General features: G+C 43.1%; 1 protein-coding gene across 5 annotated transcripts in view; it reads left to right on the plus strand.

Moving 5' to 3' along the window:
- The first annotated feature begins 4,977 nt into the window (after positions 1 to 4,977).
- Positions 4,978 to 17,568, plus strand: part of MGRN1 (mahogunin ring finger 1) — a 121,832-nt gene continuing 109,241 nt past the window's right edge. For 2 of the 5 annotated variants that reach the window (XM_072607897.1, XM_072607887.1), the window contains exon 1: positions 4,979 to 5,269. In XM_072607897.1, the coding sequence (XP_072463998.1) occupies positions 5,182 to 5,269 (88 nt within the window). In that variant the 5' untranslated portion in view covers positions 4,979 to 5,181. Of the gene's footprint in view, positions 5,270 to 16,215; positions 16,503 to 17,568 lie in introns of those variants that run through there. The other 3 variants (XM_072607915.1, XM_072607879.1, XM_072607907.1) reach the window with 3 other exon arrangements.

Genomic DNA, 17,568 nt, shown 5'->3' on the forward strand with positions numbered 1-17,568 from the left:
ACTATATAATCTATGGCAGCTACCACCAGATTAAAATGTAATTGGGGAATAATAAAAAATAAAGATACAATAAAACATGAACCATATTATATTTTTAAACTAAGGCAATATGCCACCTCCAGGGGTCCTTAGGTAGGGTTTAGTGGTAATTTATGATTATTTGGCTCTGGAACCTTCTATAGCTCCCTACTTGCCTCCAAGATAGAAACAGAAATTCCTCAGCTTGGCATTTAAAACCATTAACAAACTGGCTCCAGCCTGCTTATTTCACATTATTCATTACTGAATCATAGATAGAAAAATCAGTCTAGAACTAGAAGAAACCTCAATGGCCACTGCTTTTTGTTACAGAGGCAAAAAGGCCTAGGGAGGTTGCCTTGCCCAAGTTCACACAGGAGATAAGCATCAAAATAAGGAATTGACCCCAGATCTTCTGGCTGCTGAACCAACACTCTCACCAGCCTATGCTCTGAATTCCAGCCCAACTGGTTTACCTGCTATTCCCAAAACTTGGCATTCCATCTTCTGCCTCCGTGGCTTTGCATGAGCTATCTTTCCACCCCTATGCCTAGAATGCACTTTGACCTCATTTTTACTTCTTAGAATCCCTAAATTCATTCAAGGCCAAGTTTAAGGTGACACCTCTTTCAAAAATCCTTCCCTGATCCCCTTGGCAATTAACGTGCTCTCCTTGCTCCTTAAATTATTATGTTACTTGTCATTTGTGTTCCCTGAACATGCAACATTAGCTCTTGAGGACAACTCTTGTTTCGTCCTTGTTTTCTTATGACCAGTGCCTAGCCCCCTGCCAGACTTGGGGTGTTTAATAAATGCTGATCAGTTTACGTGTATCCGTAAGTATAAGCTCCTAGAGTACCTAGAAGTAGACACTTAATACATGGCTTGCTGAGCACCTCCCTCCTCTCAGCTAACTATTGATGTGGAAAGTGATATATTTTTTTAGATATAATCACTATGTTTTGCTCAGTTGTTTTTCTTTGCTCTTTGGAACACAACAGCTCAGTGGCTGGTGAGGAGTGGCTTTGAGGAGAAATAACTGTTGTAAAAATTATAATGTTTTCAATTGGATTACATTATAATCATTTTGATTATATTACTTTTCAGGTGCTACATAGACAGATCTCACCTGGGAGTTCAAATGCCACAACTCCAACAGGCTTCTTCCTAAAAAGTAACTGATTGGAGGGACAGGAGACATGGAAGAGTCAGGTTGGCTAGGCTTTGAAAAGTCTCTAGGGACAATGGGGAACATTATTTTTGCATACCTTTGGCATTCTGGATTCAAGGAGAAATCTGCCAGTCACAGTGGGCTGATTGGGATGGAGTGATGGGCATAAAATGGGGTTGCTAAGCAGCAACAGATGACAAGCAGATATGAATGCTTGATTCTGGAATCTCCGAAAGCAGGGGGCAGGAACTGGGAGCAAAGGCCTAAGAGGCTTCCAAAGAACCAAGGCTATCTGTCATGTGGAGTTGCCAGGTATAACGAGAATAATCCTGTCTATACAAGAATTTAAACTTGGTTCTTTATTGTGTCTACCATCATTTGTGTGGATAGCGCCACTGAGGAATGCCTAGCCTCTTTGTGGTATTGTGATAGCACCGGAATTCGGACCAGATTTCCCTAAGATACTAGACCACAGTTTTAAAGGCAGGAGACGTGGAAATGAAAGCCTCAGCAGCGTCTGTGAGAACAAAGCATGAATTCAGTGAGCCCTGGCGAGCTACAGAGAGGCCTCTGCCAGGCAAGGATCTGGTGTAGGGAACTGAAGGGCAGCCAGTTCTCCTGGCAAAGCTGGTGGGGAAAGGGTGGGAGAAAGGCGATCACCAGGCTACCACAGGGTGGGAATGAGGGCCAGGGAGGCAAGCAGTCCAACAAGACACTTTTCTTCTCAAAGGAGGCAGAACCCTTCTTCATAATTTGTTTTTCTTTCTTGAAGGGGCAACACAAGGTGCCAGGCAAGTGGGTGCCAGCAATGAAAAAAGGAAACTCTCCCAGGCTGTGAGTCAGCCCTCATTCTGGGTGGTATTTATTGAAACAAAGTTCACAAGCCTGGGTCCTACTCTAGGGCTCTGAGCTAGGTTGTTTTCCCACTGGATCCAGTGGTAACCAACTTGACAGCAAAAACATGGGGGCCCTACGGGAGGGGGTGTGACAGGAAAGGAAAACAAAATTGTTTTCAGCAAGTAACGATTTGCCCTGGAGACTGGACTTTGGATTCCTCAGTCAGCTAAGCTGGGGCCTGACAGAGGGGCCCCAGGTTTCAGTGGTTGAGTGTGCCCTTCTCTATGGCTGATTTTGTGCATGATGGCAGCAGACTGTGGGTACCATCAGCTGTTTCCAGGCACCGACAGCTCCCTTCTCTCTCCTCCATCCTACCACCTGCCCTGTTAAGTGGGCTGTACAAGCACAAACTGCTCAAGGAAATTCAGGCATTGGTTTGTGTTATTTTGTGTTATGAATAACACTAAACCAATATTAACAGTCCTTTTTATTTTCCTAGAGACCAGCATTTTTATTAATTCAAAGTACTCTATACATTTTGGTGGTGCATATTTATTCACCTTTGTCCCTCACCTCATCCGAACCTTTAAGGCAGTAGGTTGGGGCACAAAGAAGCCAGAGATTTTCTAAAGGTCACATAATATGTCAGTAGAATTAGGATTAAAACACAAGGGAAGCCATCTCCTACTTTGGTATGTTTCTTGTATGGTTCTGTTGTTTCTTATGCCTCTGAAGATCTGAAATAGTTAAAATTTTCTCTTCAATGCTGACAGGATACCCTGTTAACCCTGGAAACCCATACTCTCTCCTGATCCAGTGGGTACCACGCAGTCTAGCTAATCTTTTTAACGTTTTCTTCTGTTGCCTTTCCTAGGAACTCTAGCTTTGATAAGGGATAAAGATAGCCACTGTTTGTCTTCCATTTCTCCTTCTCCATAGCTTTAGCAGGTTTGCAGTTCTCATCTCTGCCTTCCAAGATTTTCTTCACCAAAATCCTACATTTCTTTTAAGATTCAGTTCAAGATTTGACCTTCTCTAGTCAAGAAGTCAAATCAACAAGCATTTAAGTGCCTACTGTGTGCCAAGCACCAGTCTTCTATGATGCTTTCTTAGCCTAACCTTATTCTATAATAACTTTTCCCTTTTATATTACATTATTATTTCATATAAGTTATCTTCTTCCCAACTAGATCATCAACTCCTTAAAGACAGACTGCTACTCTATCCAGCTATTTATTTAATTGTAATAAAGATGCTTGAAAAGTAAATTTTCATGAATGGTGTATCATCTTTGTCTGTTACTAGTTGCATGATGTTTGGCAAATTAATCTCTAGGGCATCTATATTCCCTCCTTTGTAAAACGAAAGGGACTGACTAGATAGATGCTTGATATTTCCTTCAGCTCTAACACTCTGATTCTACCTGTTTATGTTATTATATTTCTAATTATCGGTTATATCCATCCCTAACGAAAGTGCTACAAATGAGGTAGTGTACATAAAGTGCTTTGCAAACATTAAAGTGCTGTATATGATGCTAGCCATTTTGTTACAACAGGGTCTGGCTATTTTGGAATATATCCCATGCATGACAACCTTATCTATAAGCAAACTCCAGTGGCTTCCTGTTCGTTACCTCCAGGAGCCAATACGAGATGCTCTGTTGGGCATTCTTGCCTTTCTGATCTTTTTACACTGAATTCCATCCCAAGCCTGCACAATCTGCAGCCTATGGGCTCCTTGTAGAATGCCAACAGTTTCAATGTCATCTCCATGGGTGCCTGCGTGACAGACTGGATTCCATCTGTCCATCACTGGCTCAGTCTACAGTCATAACACCGATGTGATTTTTTTCAAGACCGAGGTCCTATGTTTTATGGCCAGATAGAGGCAATGAAGAACTCCTGCAGGCTAAGGCAGCTCCGTGCCAAGCCCTGGCTGGTGGAGCTCCCCAAGCTGCCAAGGCTCCGGGTATGATCTGGTAGGGAGGGGGGGCTGTCCCAGAACCAGCCTAATAAAATCGGAGGGTCTGCGGGTGGATTCGTTTTTCGCCACAGTCATTCTGGAAAACCATCGAGTCCTAAATGGGTTTCGATCCGCATGCATCTGGGGAGGGCATCATGACAGCCCACTATTGCTGAGCTCCTCCCAAGCCTTGCCTAGCTGCAGCACTGTGCCTAGCACGTGGGCGGAGCTGAATACACGCGGGTCGACCCACGGCCGATCGCGGAATTCGGAGGTAACTGGCCGCCTGGGTCCGGTTCCAGTTCTGCCAGGGTCACAAGACGATGGTTTCTGTCCTTCCGTGGGTCGATCTGCTAATTGAGAACTATGGCCTTCCTCTCGCGCGTTTCCCCGGACGTGCTTCGGGGCAGTTCAGAGCTGTATCTGAATATCATGCGTGCCATCGCGGTCACGCCAAACCATCTTCGCTGAGTTTCCGCAGGTCATCTTGGAAACTTCGGCTTGGGCCCCACCGTCTTCGTTCATTTACAAGGTGAAAAGTGCCCAAGCACCCTCTGCTGGTCCTCGCAAGCAGAGTTGGGGCACTGGCAAGCGGAGGGAACCATTGGTGCAACGAGGGGGGACTTTTGATGGTGGGGGGTAATCGGAAGGGTTACCTTTAATTAATGGATATTCCCCTCAAAAAGAGCATGGTAAGGTAAAATCACAAATGACGTCGGTGTGTTATAACTGGAGAAGGAAAGTAGCGAAAGGCACAGGTTGAGTAAAGATGGTTTGCTTGTCCCCTTCCCGTTTTTGTCCCTTTGGTATAGCCCAGAGAGAATGTCAACAGCCTGGCTGCCTCCGGTAATGGGGATTTCTGGGACATGTAGTTCCAAGGGCGAGATTTCCGCGTTGTGAGGCGGAACCCTTAGCAGCGAGAGAACTTTCTTTCCCATAGTTCTTTGGGACAGGGAGAGGGAGGAGAGAAGGCCGTGGCGTAGCGGCCAGCCGTCGCGATGGGGGTGGGGAGAAGGGGGCCGAGCCGCCGCCGCCGTCGCCGCCGCCGCCGCTGTCGCCGCAGTCGCAGTGGGTGTTTGTGTTTGGGGCCGGGCAGCTTGGACCGCAGCCGGATTATGTCCGTGTGAGGATCTCCCGGCACCCCGCGGCCGTCCGGAGCCTCTGCCAGCCCTCCCTCCACCCCTGGCGCCATGGGGTCCATCCTAAGCCGCCGGATCGCCGGGGTGGAGGACATCGACATCCAGGCGAACTCGGCCTATCGGTACCCTCCCAAGTCCGGTGAGAAGCCAGCTCTTCCTCCCCAGCCCCGGCCGGCCCGCGGCAGAGCCTCGTTGTCGGTCCCTCCTCGTGCTCCCCTCCCCGCCCTCAGTGGCCTTTCCTGGCCGGGCTGTCCCCTGTGCCCCCTCCCCCCTGCTGTGGCCCTCTCTAACCCCAACCCGGGGGCCCCGGCCCGAGGACAGATTCCTGGTCCAGCAATCTGGATGCGTGCATCCCGGGCAGGCTCCTCCGTGGTGCCATGGTGGGCACCTTGTACCCCCACTGTCCTCAGGCTTCTGGCCCTGACCCGGGAATAAGAAACCCACTGATTGACGCAGAACCCAAATACTCACCTTCTGCCAAGCTGGAGCCAAGACAGAGAGGCCGTCCCTCCCCCCTCGTCCGCTTAAATAAAGCCCCAATGGGAAACATCCCTAAAAACCATTCAGGCTAGCACCAAACTGGAAGGCAGGGGTATCATTTGAAGCCACTCTAGCTTCTGGGTTGTGGTTGGGTTTCGTGAATCCGTTCCCAGGACTTAGGAGCGCTGGAGCTCACCTGCTGTCATCCTTGAGCCCTCATAGATTGTGACTTAGAGGGGACTTTTCAGCTGTGACCCTCTACGGATGGGGAAACTGAAGTCACTGGGACTTAAGTGACTCAAGGTCACACAGAAAGGAGGTGGGAGTCAGAATTGAAGGTCCTCTGATTCCTTATCCAGTACTTTGTCCCCATCGGTAGGGAGCCTTATCTAATCCCTACCACCTCAATGAAGACTTTGAGGTTATTATTGGGGCGTCCTATCTATTTGGCCCTGTGCCTACCCCTCCTTGAAATACTACTAGAGCCGCTGTGGATGCCACTTGGCCATCCTTAATTTCCCCTAATTCTAGGTCCATAGTCTTACCCATCTTTCCCTTCAGCCAATTTGTCATTGAGCCCAAAGTATTTTTCCTTTTGCTCAGATCTCTTCAATCTGCCATTTTTCGGGGGTTTCCCCCACTGCAGCAGATCCAAGTTGGCAAAATTTGGGCATTATTTCAAATTTTCTAGGGCTCACAAAAGTAGGGATAGGGGTGAGTGGGCCTATTCTCATAGCCATTAACAAATAAAACAAAGAAAAGAAGCCATAGGGGGTGGGTATAGAGGAACTCAGATTCCCCCAAATCTTCCATGCTTTAAATATTCCTTGAACAAGGTGCTGATTTGGGAGGATAGTAAAAGGGCACTGTGGAACTGTTTGTAGGGGAGGGACTGGATTTGTGAGGAAAGCTGATTTTTTTCCCAGGATATTGCTATGATCTTCAGGCACAGGGAGAACGTTTTGGCTTCTAGGTACCTGGTGAAATTCATTGGCCATTATCTTAGTGCCCTTGTGTCCCTAGGTGGTCGTGCTGAAGGATAGTGGATATGTCCATGTACTTTATACTCTCTTACCACACACGGTGCCAGAGAGACAACTGCAAAACTGCTCTGTTATCAGCCTTAGGTTGTGCAGGGTTCATTGCAACTGATCAGAAGTTTCCTAACATCTGCCACAGAATGAATAGTTCATTCTTTAAAAGAAAGTTAATCTATCTCAGAATTCTAAAGTGGATGAAAAGCGTTTTTTGATTGTTGTTTTTTCACACTGGGCAAAGCCAAAGGAGTCCCTGGTTTTTGTAATCTCTGGCACCAGATGCTCTTTGCCTTGTCAGGTAATCAGTTCTGTATATAATATAAGTGATTTTAAGGATTCAGAATGATCACTCCCCTTTTGGGGTCTGCCAATCTCAAGACTCATGCGTTATTTTCAAATAATTTTCTCTACTGATCTGCTTTCTGTCACAGAGAGTTTCTGTGATTGTTTCCCTTCCTAGACCTTGTCTCTTGTATGGGTCTCATGGCTCCTACCATGTAGAATTGGAGAGGTGGATGGATGGATGGATGGATGGATGGATGGATGGATGGATAGATAGGTTATTCATTATGTGCCAGAGGCTATGCTAAGCATTGGGGATACAGATGCAAGCAGAAAAAACAATCTTTGCCTTCAAGGAACTTTTATTCTACTGACTGAAGATGTCATGTAAATGGGAGTTAGAAAGTAAGAGATACATACTCTAGTATGGAGGTGACTAAGAAGTGTTGTGGAGGCCTGCTTCCTAGCAAGGTAAGGCAAATGATTGCCTTTCAGAACTAGAGGAGTTAGGAGGGAAGTTCAAGGCTGCAATGGAGTTAAGATGAGATTGATGACTGGAGCATAGGCAGCATGATGAGGAATTGTCTGCGAAGTGGGTATTAGGATTTTTCCAAATTCTGCAAGAGAATTTTCAATAGCTGCAAACCTAAGTTGAATGGATGATACAGTATGGCCAATCCAGAAACTTAGGACCCTTTTCTTCAGATGTCCTCAGTTTCCTTCTCTCTCTTCTTGGGGTTAAGAAATCACAAGTGTTAGCTGACCTCTCTTTTAGCATTATAAATAAGTACTAAAAACTTAATTACTAGTTCAAATTTTTCCCAGCCTACTCTTGAGGATTTTAGATGGTCATAAATTAAAATTGACACTCTCTATCACCCCTTTGATATAAAGTGGTTACTTACCTTATGTGAGGGGGTGAGTGGCAGGGTCTGTCCGTGGGACATTTGTCAGGAGATCTGACACAAAGTGATACGTTTTCTTCCTTCCTGAGTGAAGAGAGGGAGAACTATTGGTCTGAGATTTGGGGACCTGCTTGGCCTGTTTTATGAAATTCCTCACAATAACTTCTTGTGAAGTGTTTGTGACCACACATTAGTTGGGGGCATGGTACTGAAGATATATAGATATAGATTTACATACATGCATATACATATACATATATAAAATTTTATATATAATAAACATGTAATATGATATATAAATAAAAACCCATCTTTTGCTTGAAACCGTACTATTGAAAGTGGCCCTAAGGGAAGATAGATGCGTTCAGTGGAAACTTGTGTGCTCAGTTTAAAAAAACAAACCAAAAGACTACATCACACTTTTCAAAATGTTTTTTTGGGATATATTGTCCCATTAAATCCTCACAGTATTCTTGTGTGATAGGTAAGGCAGATGTTGTCATTTCCATTGGAAAGAGAAAACTGATGAGGGGATTTGCCTATGGTCATATAGCTAGTGGTAGGGCAAGCGTGTGTCCTTCTGTTCAGTAGACATTACCTCCTTTGTAGTTGTTTTGTTGCCTGAACAAGCTGTGGCTTGTTGAGTTTCTTGAATTTAAAATGATGTTTAGTCTTAGATGGCTTTATGTAGTAGTGGAAGGTTATAGCCATGACTTTAAACTTTGAGCTCATTATGTTTTTATTGCTAGTTTTCTTTGAGTAAAACGTCTCTCTGAACTCTATCTAATTTGCTCTCTTGTAAATATGCATGCATGTGTGATTTGAAAAACCTGCCGAATATTTTCCGGAATGAGTAGAGAGAGATGTTTTAGATTGATCATGAAATAACTTGACCCTTAAAAGGTTCCTATTTCTTAGGGTTTGTTGAACTTTTCAACATTACTTAAGTTTAACAAACCCTAAGATGTTACCAGCCTAAGCCAGAGATTCTAAGCTTTTGGGGTTAGGAACAGGATTATTTGTTAAGCACAATGCTTCCCTAACTTACCTAACTCTGGAATTTTCTTGGTCAGTAATCAGTCAACAAGCATTTATTTGTCACATACTGTGCTGGACACTATAAATACACATAGAAAAAAAAATCTTTACTCTCAAGGAGCTTACATTCTAATGAGAGAGACAAGTACGTATATAAAAGAAATAAAAGAAGTAAATACGGAGGAGTTAAGTAAAAGGTAATTTGGAGAGATCAGAAAAGGCTTTGTGTGGAAGTTGGTGTTTGAGCCACATCTTGAAATGGAGGGATTTGGAGGGATTCCAGCAAAAGTGAATAGGGAGTGCATCCAGGGGTGTGGAGGCATGGAGATGGGAGATGGAGGGTAATGTGTGAAGAACAGAGAGAAGGCCAGTTTGCCTGGACAGTCGAGTGCAGGAGGTGAGTAATACTTAATGAGACTGAAAGTCAGGTTCAGGTCAGGTTGTGTTTTATCCTAGAGGCAGCAGGGATCCAGCAGAGTTTATTGAACAGAGGAATGACCAGGGCAGATCTCTACTCAAAGAAAATCACTTTGGTAGAAGTGTGAAGGCTAGATGATGAATGAGGAGAAACCTTGAAACAGTGAGGAAAATTAACTGAGGCTGTTGAAATGATATGGAAGAGCTTGAGAGTAGAAAGAGAGTAGTGTACAGGGGGGGGGTGTGTCTGTGTGTGTGTGTGTGTCTCTGTCTGTGTGTCTGTGTGTGTGTGCCTGTGTGTGTGTGTGTCTGTGTGAGTCTGTGTGTGTGTGTCTGTGTGTGTGTGTGTGTGTGTCTGTGTGTTTTGGATGTTGTGGGGAAAGAGGGTGTAGAAGAAAAACGGGTTGTGTTTTTTACACTGTTTGAAAACATCTTAATCCTTGCTTTTTTGCATTTCTGCGTGTTTAGACCTTTTTCCCTTTTACTGGGCATCAGCATTTAGTAAGGGCCTTCTATGTACAGAGCAATGTGTTATGTGCAAAGGGATTGCAGAAGAAAGACAAGATCTTGGTCCTCCAGGAGTCTCTTTCCCTTCTTCCTAGTTCTCATTTTAGAGATGTTTTAGGGACAGTTCCTATTAGAATCATACGCATTTTTCCTTTTCCTCCATCTCTTTGTTTTTAATGACAAAAAAAGAGCAGCAGAATGAAATGAACAAGGAAGGTAGAAATTTCACTTTGTTGTGCCAAGAAAACAGAAAGAGAAACACAAGCTGGTCAGAGCTAGGACTAGGGATTTTCACTCTGGGGACAGACAGGTGAGCATCACTCTATTGAAGACAGGCAACCTGCAGCCCATGGGTAGAAGCCCAGCAATGCCATAAGGGCGTAGTTAAGGGTGAGTAGGCATGAGAAGAGACCTGGTAGCTTTCATTTGTGACAAATTGTTCCTGCTAACTAGTGCTGAAATCATCTGCTTCACTCTTGGGATAGAAGAAGTCTCCTCAGGTTTGGGGATAGAGAAGGAACCCCAAAAGCAAATGCATCTTTTTGGTGAGATGTCTTGAAGCTAAACCCTCTAAAACCCTTATAGGATCATGACAATGTTATGTATTGTGGCCTTTTTTTAATCTTTAATCGTTTTTGACCTTTCTGCCACATATGGCACAATTGGTCACTTCTATATACTCTTTCTGGATTTTCAGGACATTGCTCTCTGTTCTCCTCTTACAGATCTGACTTCCTCTTCTCAGTACTCTGCTAGATCATCATCTGTGTAATGCCCACTAATTGTGGATGTCTTCCAAGGTGGTATTATGGATCCTCTTCTCATTTGTCTCTACACAATCTCACTTGATGATCTGGTCAGCTCCTTATCAACCATCATCCATCCATCAACTAATATTGTCTGTGCTAATGATTCTCAGATATCTTTATCCAACTCTAGTCTCTTTCCTAAGCTTTAGTCTTGGATATTTCAGACTAGATACCCCCCTAATGTCTTAAACTTGACATATTCAAAACAGAATTCATTATTTTTCTCTCCAAACTCATCTGTTCTGTAAACTTTTCTATTACTTTTAAGAATACCACCCTCTTTCCAGTCACCCAGCTTCACCACCTTGGTGTCGTCCACAACTCTCCACCTATCTAATCACTTGTCACATCTTGCCACTTTAAGTCTACATTCTGTGTTTTTTCTCTGCTCACGTAGACACTTCCCTAGTTCAGGTTTTCATCACATTTCTCTTTGACTATTGCCTTCTAATAAGTTTCCCTGCCTCATGTCTCTCTATGTCAGTCCAGCCTCCATTCATCTGCCAAAGTGATTTTCCAAAAGTGTAGGTCTGACCATCTTACTTCCCTACTAAGTAAACTCAGTGGCTAGACTCATGTATGAACTTTGCTGACATTTAAAGCTCTTCAAAACGTGTCCTCTTCCTAGATTTCCAGTCTTGTTACACTCTCCTCCCCTCCAAGGTCCAGCCGAACTGATCTGCTTGCTGTTTCTTACCCAGGATGCTCCATCTTCTATCTCCATGCATTTGTATTAGCTGTTTCCCATGCTTGGAATGCTTTTCCTTCTCATTTCTACCTTTAAGAATCTCTAATCCCTGGTTACCTTCAAGACTTAGCTAAATCATCATCTTCTGCTGCAGGAGGCCTTTCTACATCTCCCTGTGTGTACTGATACCTTTCCCTCTGAAGTTTCCTTCCAGCTACTCAGAACATATCTTATATATCCCTATTTATATCTGTTGCCTACCTCATTAGAATGTAAACTTCTGAGAACTGGGACTGGTTTTGCCTTTCTTTGAACTGTCTTCTGAGATAGTTCTCCTTAGGGAAGAACTTGCATTCTTCCTATAAGATACAGCATGCTTGCAAATAAGTAAACACAGGGTGTATGCAGAATAAATACCAAGTAATTGGGTGAGGTAGTAGGGTGTAAATAATCACTTGGGTAAATAGAAAAGGTCTTTGAAGGAGGTAGCACTTGAGCTAATCCTTGGAGGGATCTCTAAGGTGTTCCAAAAGGTAGAGATGAAGAAGGAAAGCACTCAGCATGGACTTAAGCTCTGTAAAGGCACAGAAGCAGCATATTGTATGTTTGAAGCATGGCACTAAGGCCATTCTGGTTGGAGTCCAGAGGAGGGGTTATGTGTAATCAGTTTGGAAAGATAAGGCAGGAGCCAGATTGTGAAGGACTTTAAATGCCAAACAGAGGAGTTCTTTTAGAGCGGTGGAGCCACATGTGGCCTTGAGACCACAGGTTCCCCAAGCCTGTGACCTAGAGGCATTGGGGACCTACTGAAGCTCCGTGGGCTGAGGAGTAATTTATTCTCTAAGAATCTCAGCTGTGTGGAGGGTGTGGATTAGAGAGGAAAAAGGCAAAATGCAAGGCCAATTAGAGGTTTGTTATAGTAGTCCTTGACGAGATGATGGGAGCTTGAACTGCAAGTATGTGAACAGAAAAAGGGGACACAGCTGAGAGATATTGAGAAAGTAAAATTGGTAGTATTGGCAACTGATTGACTGGGGTTGGGGTTGGAGGGACGTTAGAGACTATCTTTTCCAACAGTCTAATTTTACAAATTAAGAAACGGAGGCGCAGAGTTAGTATGGGAACAGGGACCGTAAATCAAGGGGTTTTTTTTCCCTACCTATTCCAGAACTCTTCAGCCAGGGGACTGAAATGAGGACATCTGAATATAATGAAGGCTCACTGGGGGGATTTATCCCTGAGTCCCCTGGGTTTCACGACTCAAAATGAGCAGTGAATGGGAAGGGCCTCATCCCTTGAATGAGTAAATGAATGAATGAAAAAGCACTATGTGCAAAGCATTGTGCTATGTGCTCAAGATATCTGTATATGTAGACAACCAGATAGAAGTATATTGAGCAATATAGACAGACAGATAGATAGATAGATAGATAGATAGATAGATAGATAGATAGATAGATAGATAGAAAAGTAAGGAAATGCCTACTCTGAAGGGATTCACATTCTAATGGGGGAAACAACACAGTGATTTCAGGTATAGATCACATGGAAAGGTCTTTAGGGCACAGTGGAAAAGCTGATGGTAATGGATCTTCTTTAATATTATTTCTACTGATAGTTATAACCCTTTCTAGTGTTGAACCATTTGACAGAACCAAGAACCTTGTTACTAAAAACTTTATTTTTCCGAGGGGGCAGGAGCTGCAGCATCCGCAGAAGTAATTGCTAAGTCTTATCTCTGCAGGACTTGCTTCCTGGAATAATGGCAACACTTGAGGTTGGTGAAGCCAAGGAAAGTGCCCTTGACCTTTACTGGGCAAACTGTAACCCTAAAGACTTTAGCGAATGGGGTAGCTTAGCAGCCTCCTCAAGTAGAGTGTGTGGTATATGTAATCCCACTGCCCCCACCTGTATTCTCTATCCCATCAAGTTGGGATACTGGCTTGTTGCTCTCAGCACTAAGAATATTGGTTCCAGGGGGTCAAATCTGGACTTTTTCTACCACAACCTGACTGGAGCTGGGGTTAACTCCACTAAAGTCCCTATCTGTCCTCTGTGGAATTCTGTGACATGGACCAACTGTTAAGCCATTTCCCCACCTGATAATACTCACAATCTGGTCCTGAGTTACTCTTTCCTGAATTCCATTCTGTCAAGCTTGTCTTCCTTCTACCTTAGAGGAGTATAGGAAATGCCTTCTCATTTTCACAATCCTAGGTCTCCCTTGGTTCCAAGGCTCTAAAAATGTACCTAGGCCATAGTGATAGCGCTTAATAGAGTCTGAAATATATGGTTAAAGAGAACACATTTTTTTAAAATAAAAGGTTTTTTTTTCTAACCCTAGATATGATATTTCTAATAGCTGAATTTTATCTCCGTTTAGAATTCCATATGGCTTTTGTTGTCCACTAGTGTAATGGGTTGTCCCATCTGGCACGCCTTCTGTAGGTTACTGTTTGGTTGCTGCCTGTATCTGTGTTCTCTCAGGATCGATTTTCTTGCTTATGGTTGCCTGCCAGGCTACCACCATCATCTGCTTCTGCCCAGGTGGTAGGAAACAGTGGGAGAGGTGATTATAAAACACTAAGGTATAGCCATTTGAACAAAATAGCTCATTTCAACAAACTTTACAAAGCACTATGCTTAAAGACTGGGGGAAATACTATAAACAAGACTCAGCCCCTGTCCTCAGGGAGCTACAAAATTACTGTGATAAAAAGTAGAAAAGAAATACGTAAGAAGTATAAAGTGCTAAAAGTTATGAGTGCTGTAAAAGAAGAACTTACTTCCAAAGAGATCAAGGAAAGCTTCATAGGGAAAGAATATTTGAACAGGACCTTGAAGCTTAAGTAGGATTTTCAGTGGCAGAGAAGGACCAGGAGGTGATTTGTAATAAGGAGTATCATCATGTTGCCAGAAATTGGGAGTTGTTCATGAAATAGAGGTTTGGCCAAAAGTAGGGTCTGGAAAAAGGAAGTAACATTAGAAATAGAGGTTGCATTCAGTCAGCTAACGGGTATTTGTTATGTGCCTCCTACGTGTCAAGCCCTAAGTCCTGGACAAAGTGAAGCCATTTTAGCCCTTAAGGAGCTCCCATTCTTTTGGGGAGACAACGTCCTCAGAGAGATGGAGAGACAAAATGATCTCATTGCTGTAGGGAACTCCCCCTGAGGAAGCACATTCTACCCATTTAGAGCAATGCCTGCTCTGTCCCTTAGGATCTTCCTGAGTTTCCTGAGACCTTGAGAACTTGAGTGCTTTGCCCAGGATCACATAGCCAAGAGGCACACAAGCCTTGAATTCAGGTCTTCTTGACCCTGGAGCACATTCTCAGCTGTCATAGATCCCTCTGACCCTAGTAAATACAAAATCAATACAAGGTAAATTTTAAGGGAGAAGGTACTGGCAGTTGGGAGTATCCAGAAAGGCTTATAGCAAGGAGTCCTCCAGCTTGCTTTGAAGGAAACTAGGGATTTGAAGAGGCAGAGATGAGGAGGGAAGGGATTCCAGGCCCTGGCGTCAGCCAATGCAATGGCACAGATAGGAGTTGAAATGTGATGCCTGTGGAGTGATAACAAAGCCATTGAGCTGGACCATTAGAGTGTGTCCAAGGTCCCACAGGTAGTAAGTAGCTGAGCCAGGATTTGAGCCTAGTTTTGCAGACTCCAAATGTTATACTTTTTCAAAGCAAAGTACTGTAGGAAATTTCATTTATAGCAAATATCAGGGAAGTCTTGAAGAAGGTAGCATTTGAACTCAGTCTTGAAGAATAGGTAACATTTTAGCCTGTAGAGAAAGGTGTGAGAAAGTCCAGAGTAGAACAGAGCAGTATGAAATAAGGCTAGACAGGCAGGGCCTCAAAAATGGAATTTAAAAGTTGAAGGAAAGCACTCAGTAATATTGGTTTTATGTCTATAAAAATTCAGTAAATTGAGAAAATAATAAAGCAGAACTAGAGTGGGCTAGGGATGCTGAATCCTTGTAGCTCTTTAATTGGTTTGTTGTCAGTGAACAAAATTCTGTGAAAATAAAATTCACAAAGAAGTTGGAGATTATTTTTATCTTTTCGTAAACCTACCACATTGCCAGAGGGATAGTGTTGTATTTGTCCCCCAAAAAATACATAAAAAGATTTCGTATCTGTATTCCTCTGCAAGATGTCTACAAAATGCCCTACCTCCACACTTCATCAAAGTGACCCTGATTTCTCAAAGATTTTAGAAGCAGAACACAAGCTCTGTAGATGCTACCATCCTAAGGAAAAAGACTTTGAGTACAACCCTTAGGACAGACTGAGTTAGCTTTTGGAAGACTGAGAGGCTCATCACCAGCTGGTTGGGCACTGAACGATGAATTCTGCGTCCTTGGGGATACATGAAACAGAAATTAAAATTGACCTGTAGTTTTGTTGAATCCCATTTCATTACGATAGTAATGGTAATGAGGATGAAATGCTAGAAAAAAGGAGCACTGGGGGCTAAGATTCAGAGTTTTTTGACTTATGTAAACAACTGTAAGTATTATAAATGTGAGATCTTGGTCCAGTGACTTATGAATTATTGTGAACTCAACTGTATAAATATAAACAAAGCCAGAAAACCAGAAGAGAGGAAGCCTGGTACAATATTGTGGGATTTGAGGTCAGGAGCTCTGCTATCTTCGATGTTGGGCAATTCATTTCAGCAAATTAAATATTTGTTAAGCGCCTACTATGTGCAAATCACTGTTCTGGACTGAGGAAACAAGAAAATAAAGAGGCCTTCTCTGGCTTGGTGGTAGGCATGGAGGTTGCAGTGAAGCTGGGATAGAACATACACAAAAGGAAATAAATACAAAAACATGTACAGTAATTTCAAGAGTGGAGGGTCCCTGAATTTCTCTTGAGTCTTCTATAAAATGAGAGTATTTAGATTGAGAGCCTTTAAAATCACTTCTTGCTCTAAATCTGTGGTCATAGGATCCTATGAACATATTAGTATTTGTGGAAAACTCCAACCTCTTATGGAGGATTCTAGGCAGTGCTGATTTTTGCCTCCTTGGTCACAATAACATTTATTGGCTGTTATATACACTGTCACCTATCTGAGTTCAATTTAGCATTTCATTGTGCTACTAATTCTCTTGCATTGTTTTTCTCTAGGTGTTCCGTGTGAGTTCTTGGTGTAATGGTTCTTCGAGTTACTACAGATTGAGGATTTCATGGGCGGAGGTGGGCTCTCACTCCATTGGTTCAAGGTGTAACTCATCTATGCCTTTTCATCTTGTATAACTCTAGTCTGTGTCCTCTTCTAAATATGCTCCTTTCAGTATATTTGGGGCAAGGATCTGTTCTGTACTAAACTTGTCTTTCTCTCATTTCAGGGTGTAACATAGGACAGGACACAAAGTGAATGCTCAGTAATATTTTTTAAATGAATTATTGAACTCAGGAAACTCCCTAAAGTTTGGGCCTGGCCCTTTTAGATATCATTTAATTTTAGTTTTTCCAGCCTCCAAAGTTAGTATAATAAATATGGTACTAGGAAGTTCAAAATTTTATGCCTTTAACACTACTTTCAGGAAGTCGCTCTTTTATGGCAAGAGAAAAACAGAGGAAGTATCTAAGTCACCTAATCTGTAAAAAGAGTTTTATGTATTTATTGATTTTTTTTTAATAGAGTGAAGTAGAACAAGGAGAGGTTTGAGGAATAACTGTTGGTGAGCTTGGTAGCTCCCATAGGAACAATTTTTTTGTCTGCATATGACTCCCAAGGCTCTCATCTAGCCCTGATTTCTCTGCTGGACTCTAATTTTCATTACCGACTGCCTGCTGGAAACCTTCACCAGGATATAATGTCAGCATTTCAGACTCCTGTCCAAAACAGAACTCACTCTCTCTGCACATCCTCCCTCCCCTGCCCCCAACCTTTCTGACCCTCCTTCAAACAAATTTTCTTATTTCTGTTGAGAGTACCACCATCCCTCTAAACACTTAAGTTTAAAATTTTGGTATTATCCTTAATTCTTCCCTCTTCCTCACTCAGTTTGTTTCCAGATCTTTTCAGTTCTCTACATAATACCTTTCATCTGTATCCTTTTAACCATTTATATAACCACTACTGTAGTTGAGCCATTTAAATACTCATATGAATTCATTCAGTAGCCTCCTGTTTGCTCTTTTTGCTTCAGATTTCTTCCTTTCTCCTATCCACCCTCAAATGCCAAAATAATCTTTCTGCAGCACAGCTCGGACCATGTCCCTGCCCTGCTCAAGTGTTTTGTGGCTCTGCATTGCC

The sequence above is a fragment of the Notamacropus eugenii genome, chromosome 1, assembly GCF_028372415.1.
Source record: "Notamacropus eugenii isolate mMacEug1 chromosome 1, mMacEug1.pri_v2, whole genome shotgun sequence".
NCBI classification, from domain to species: Eukaryota; Metazoa; Chordata; class Mammalia; order Diprotodontia; family Macropodidae; genus Notamacropus; species Notamacropus eugenii.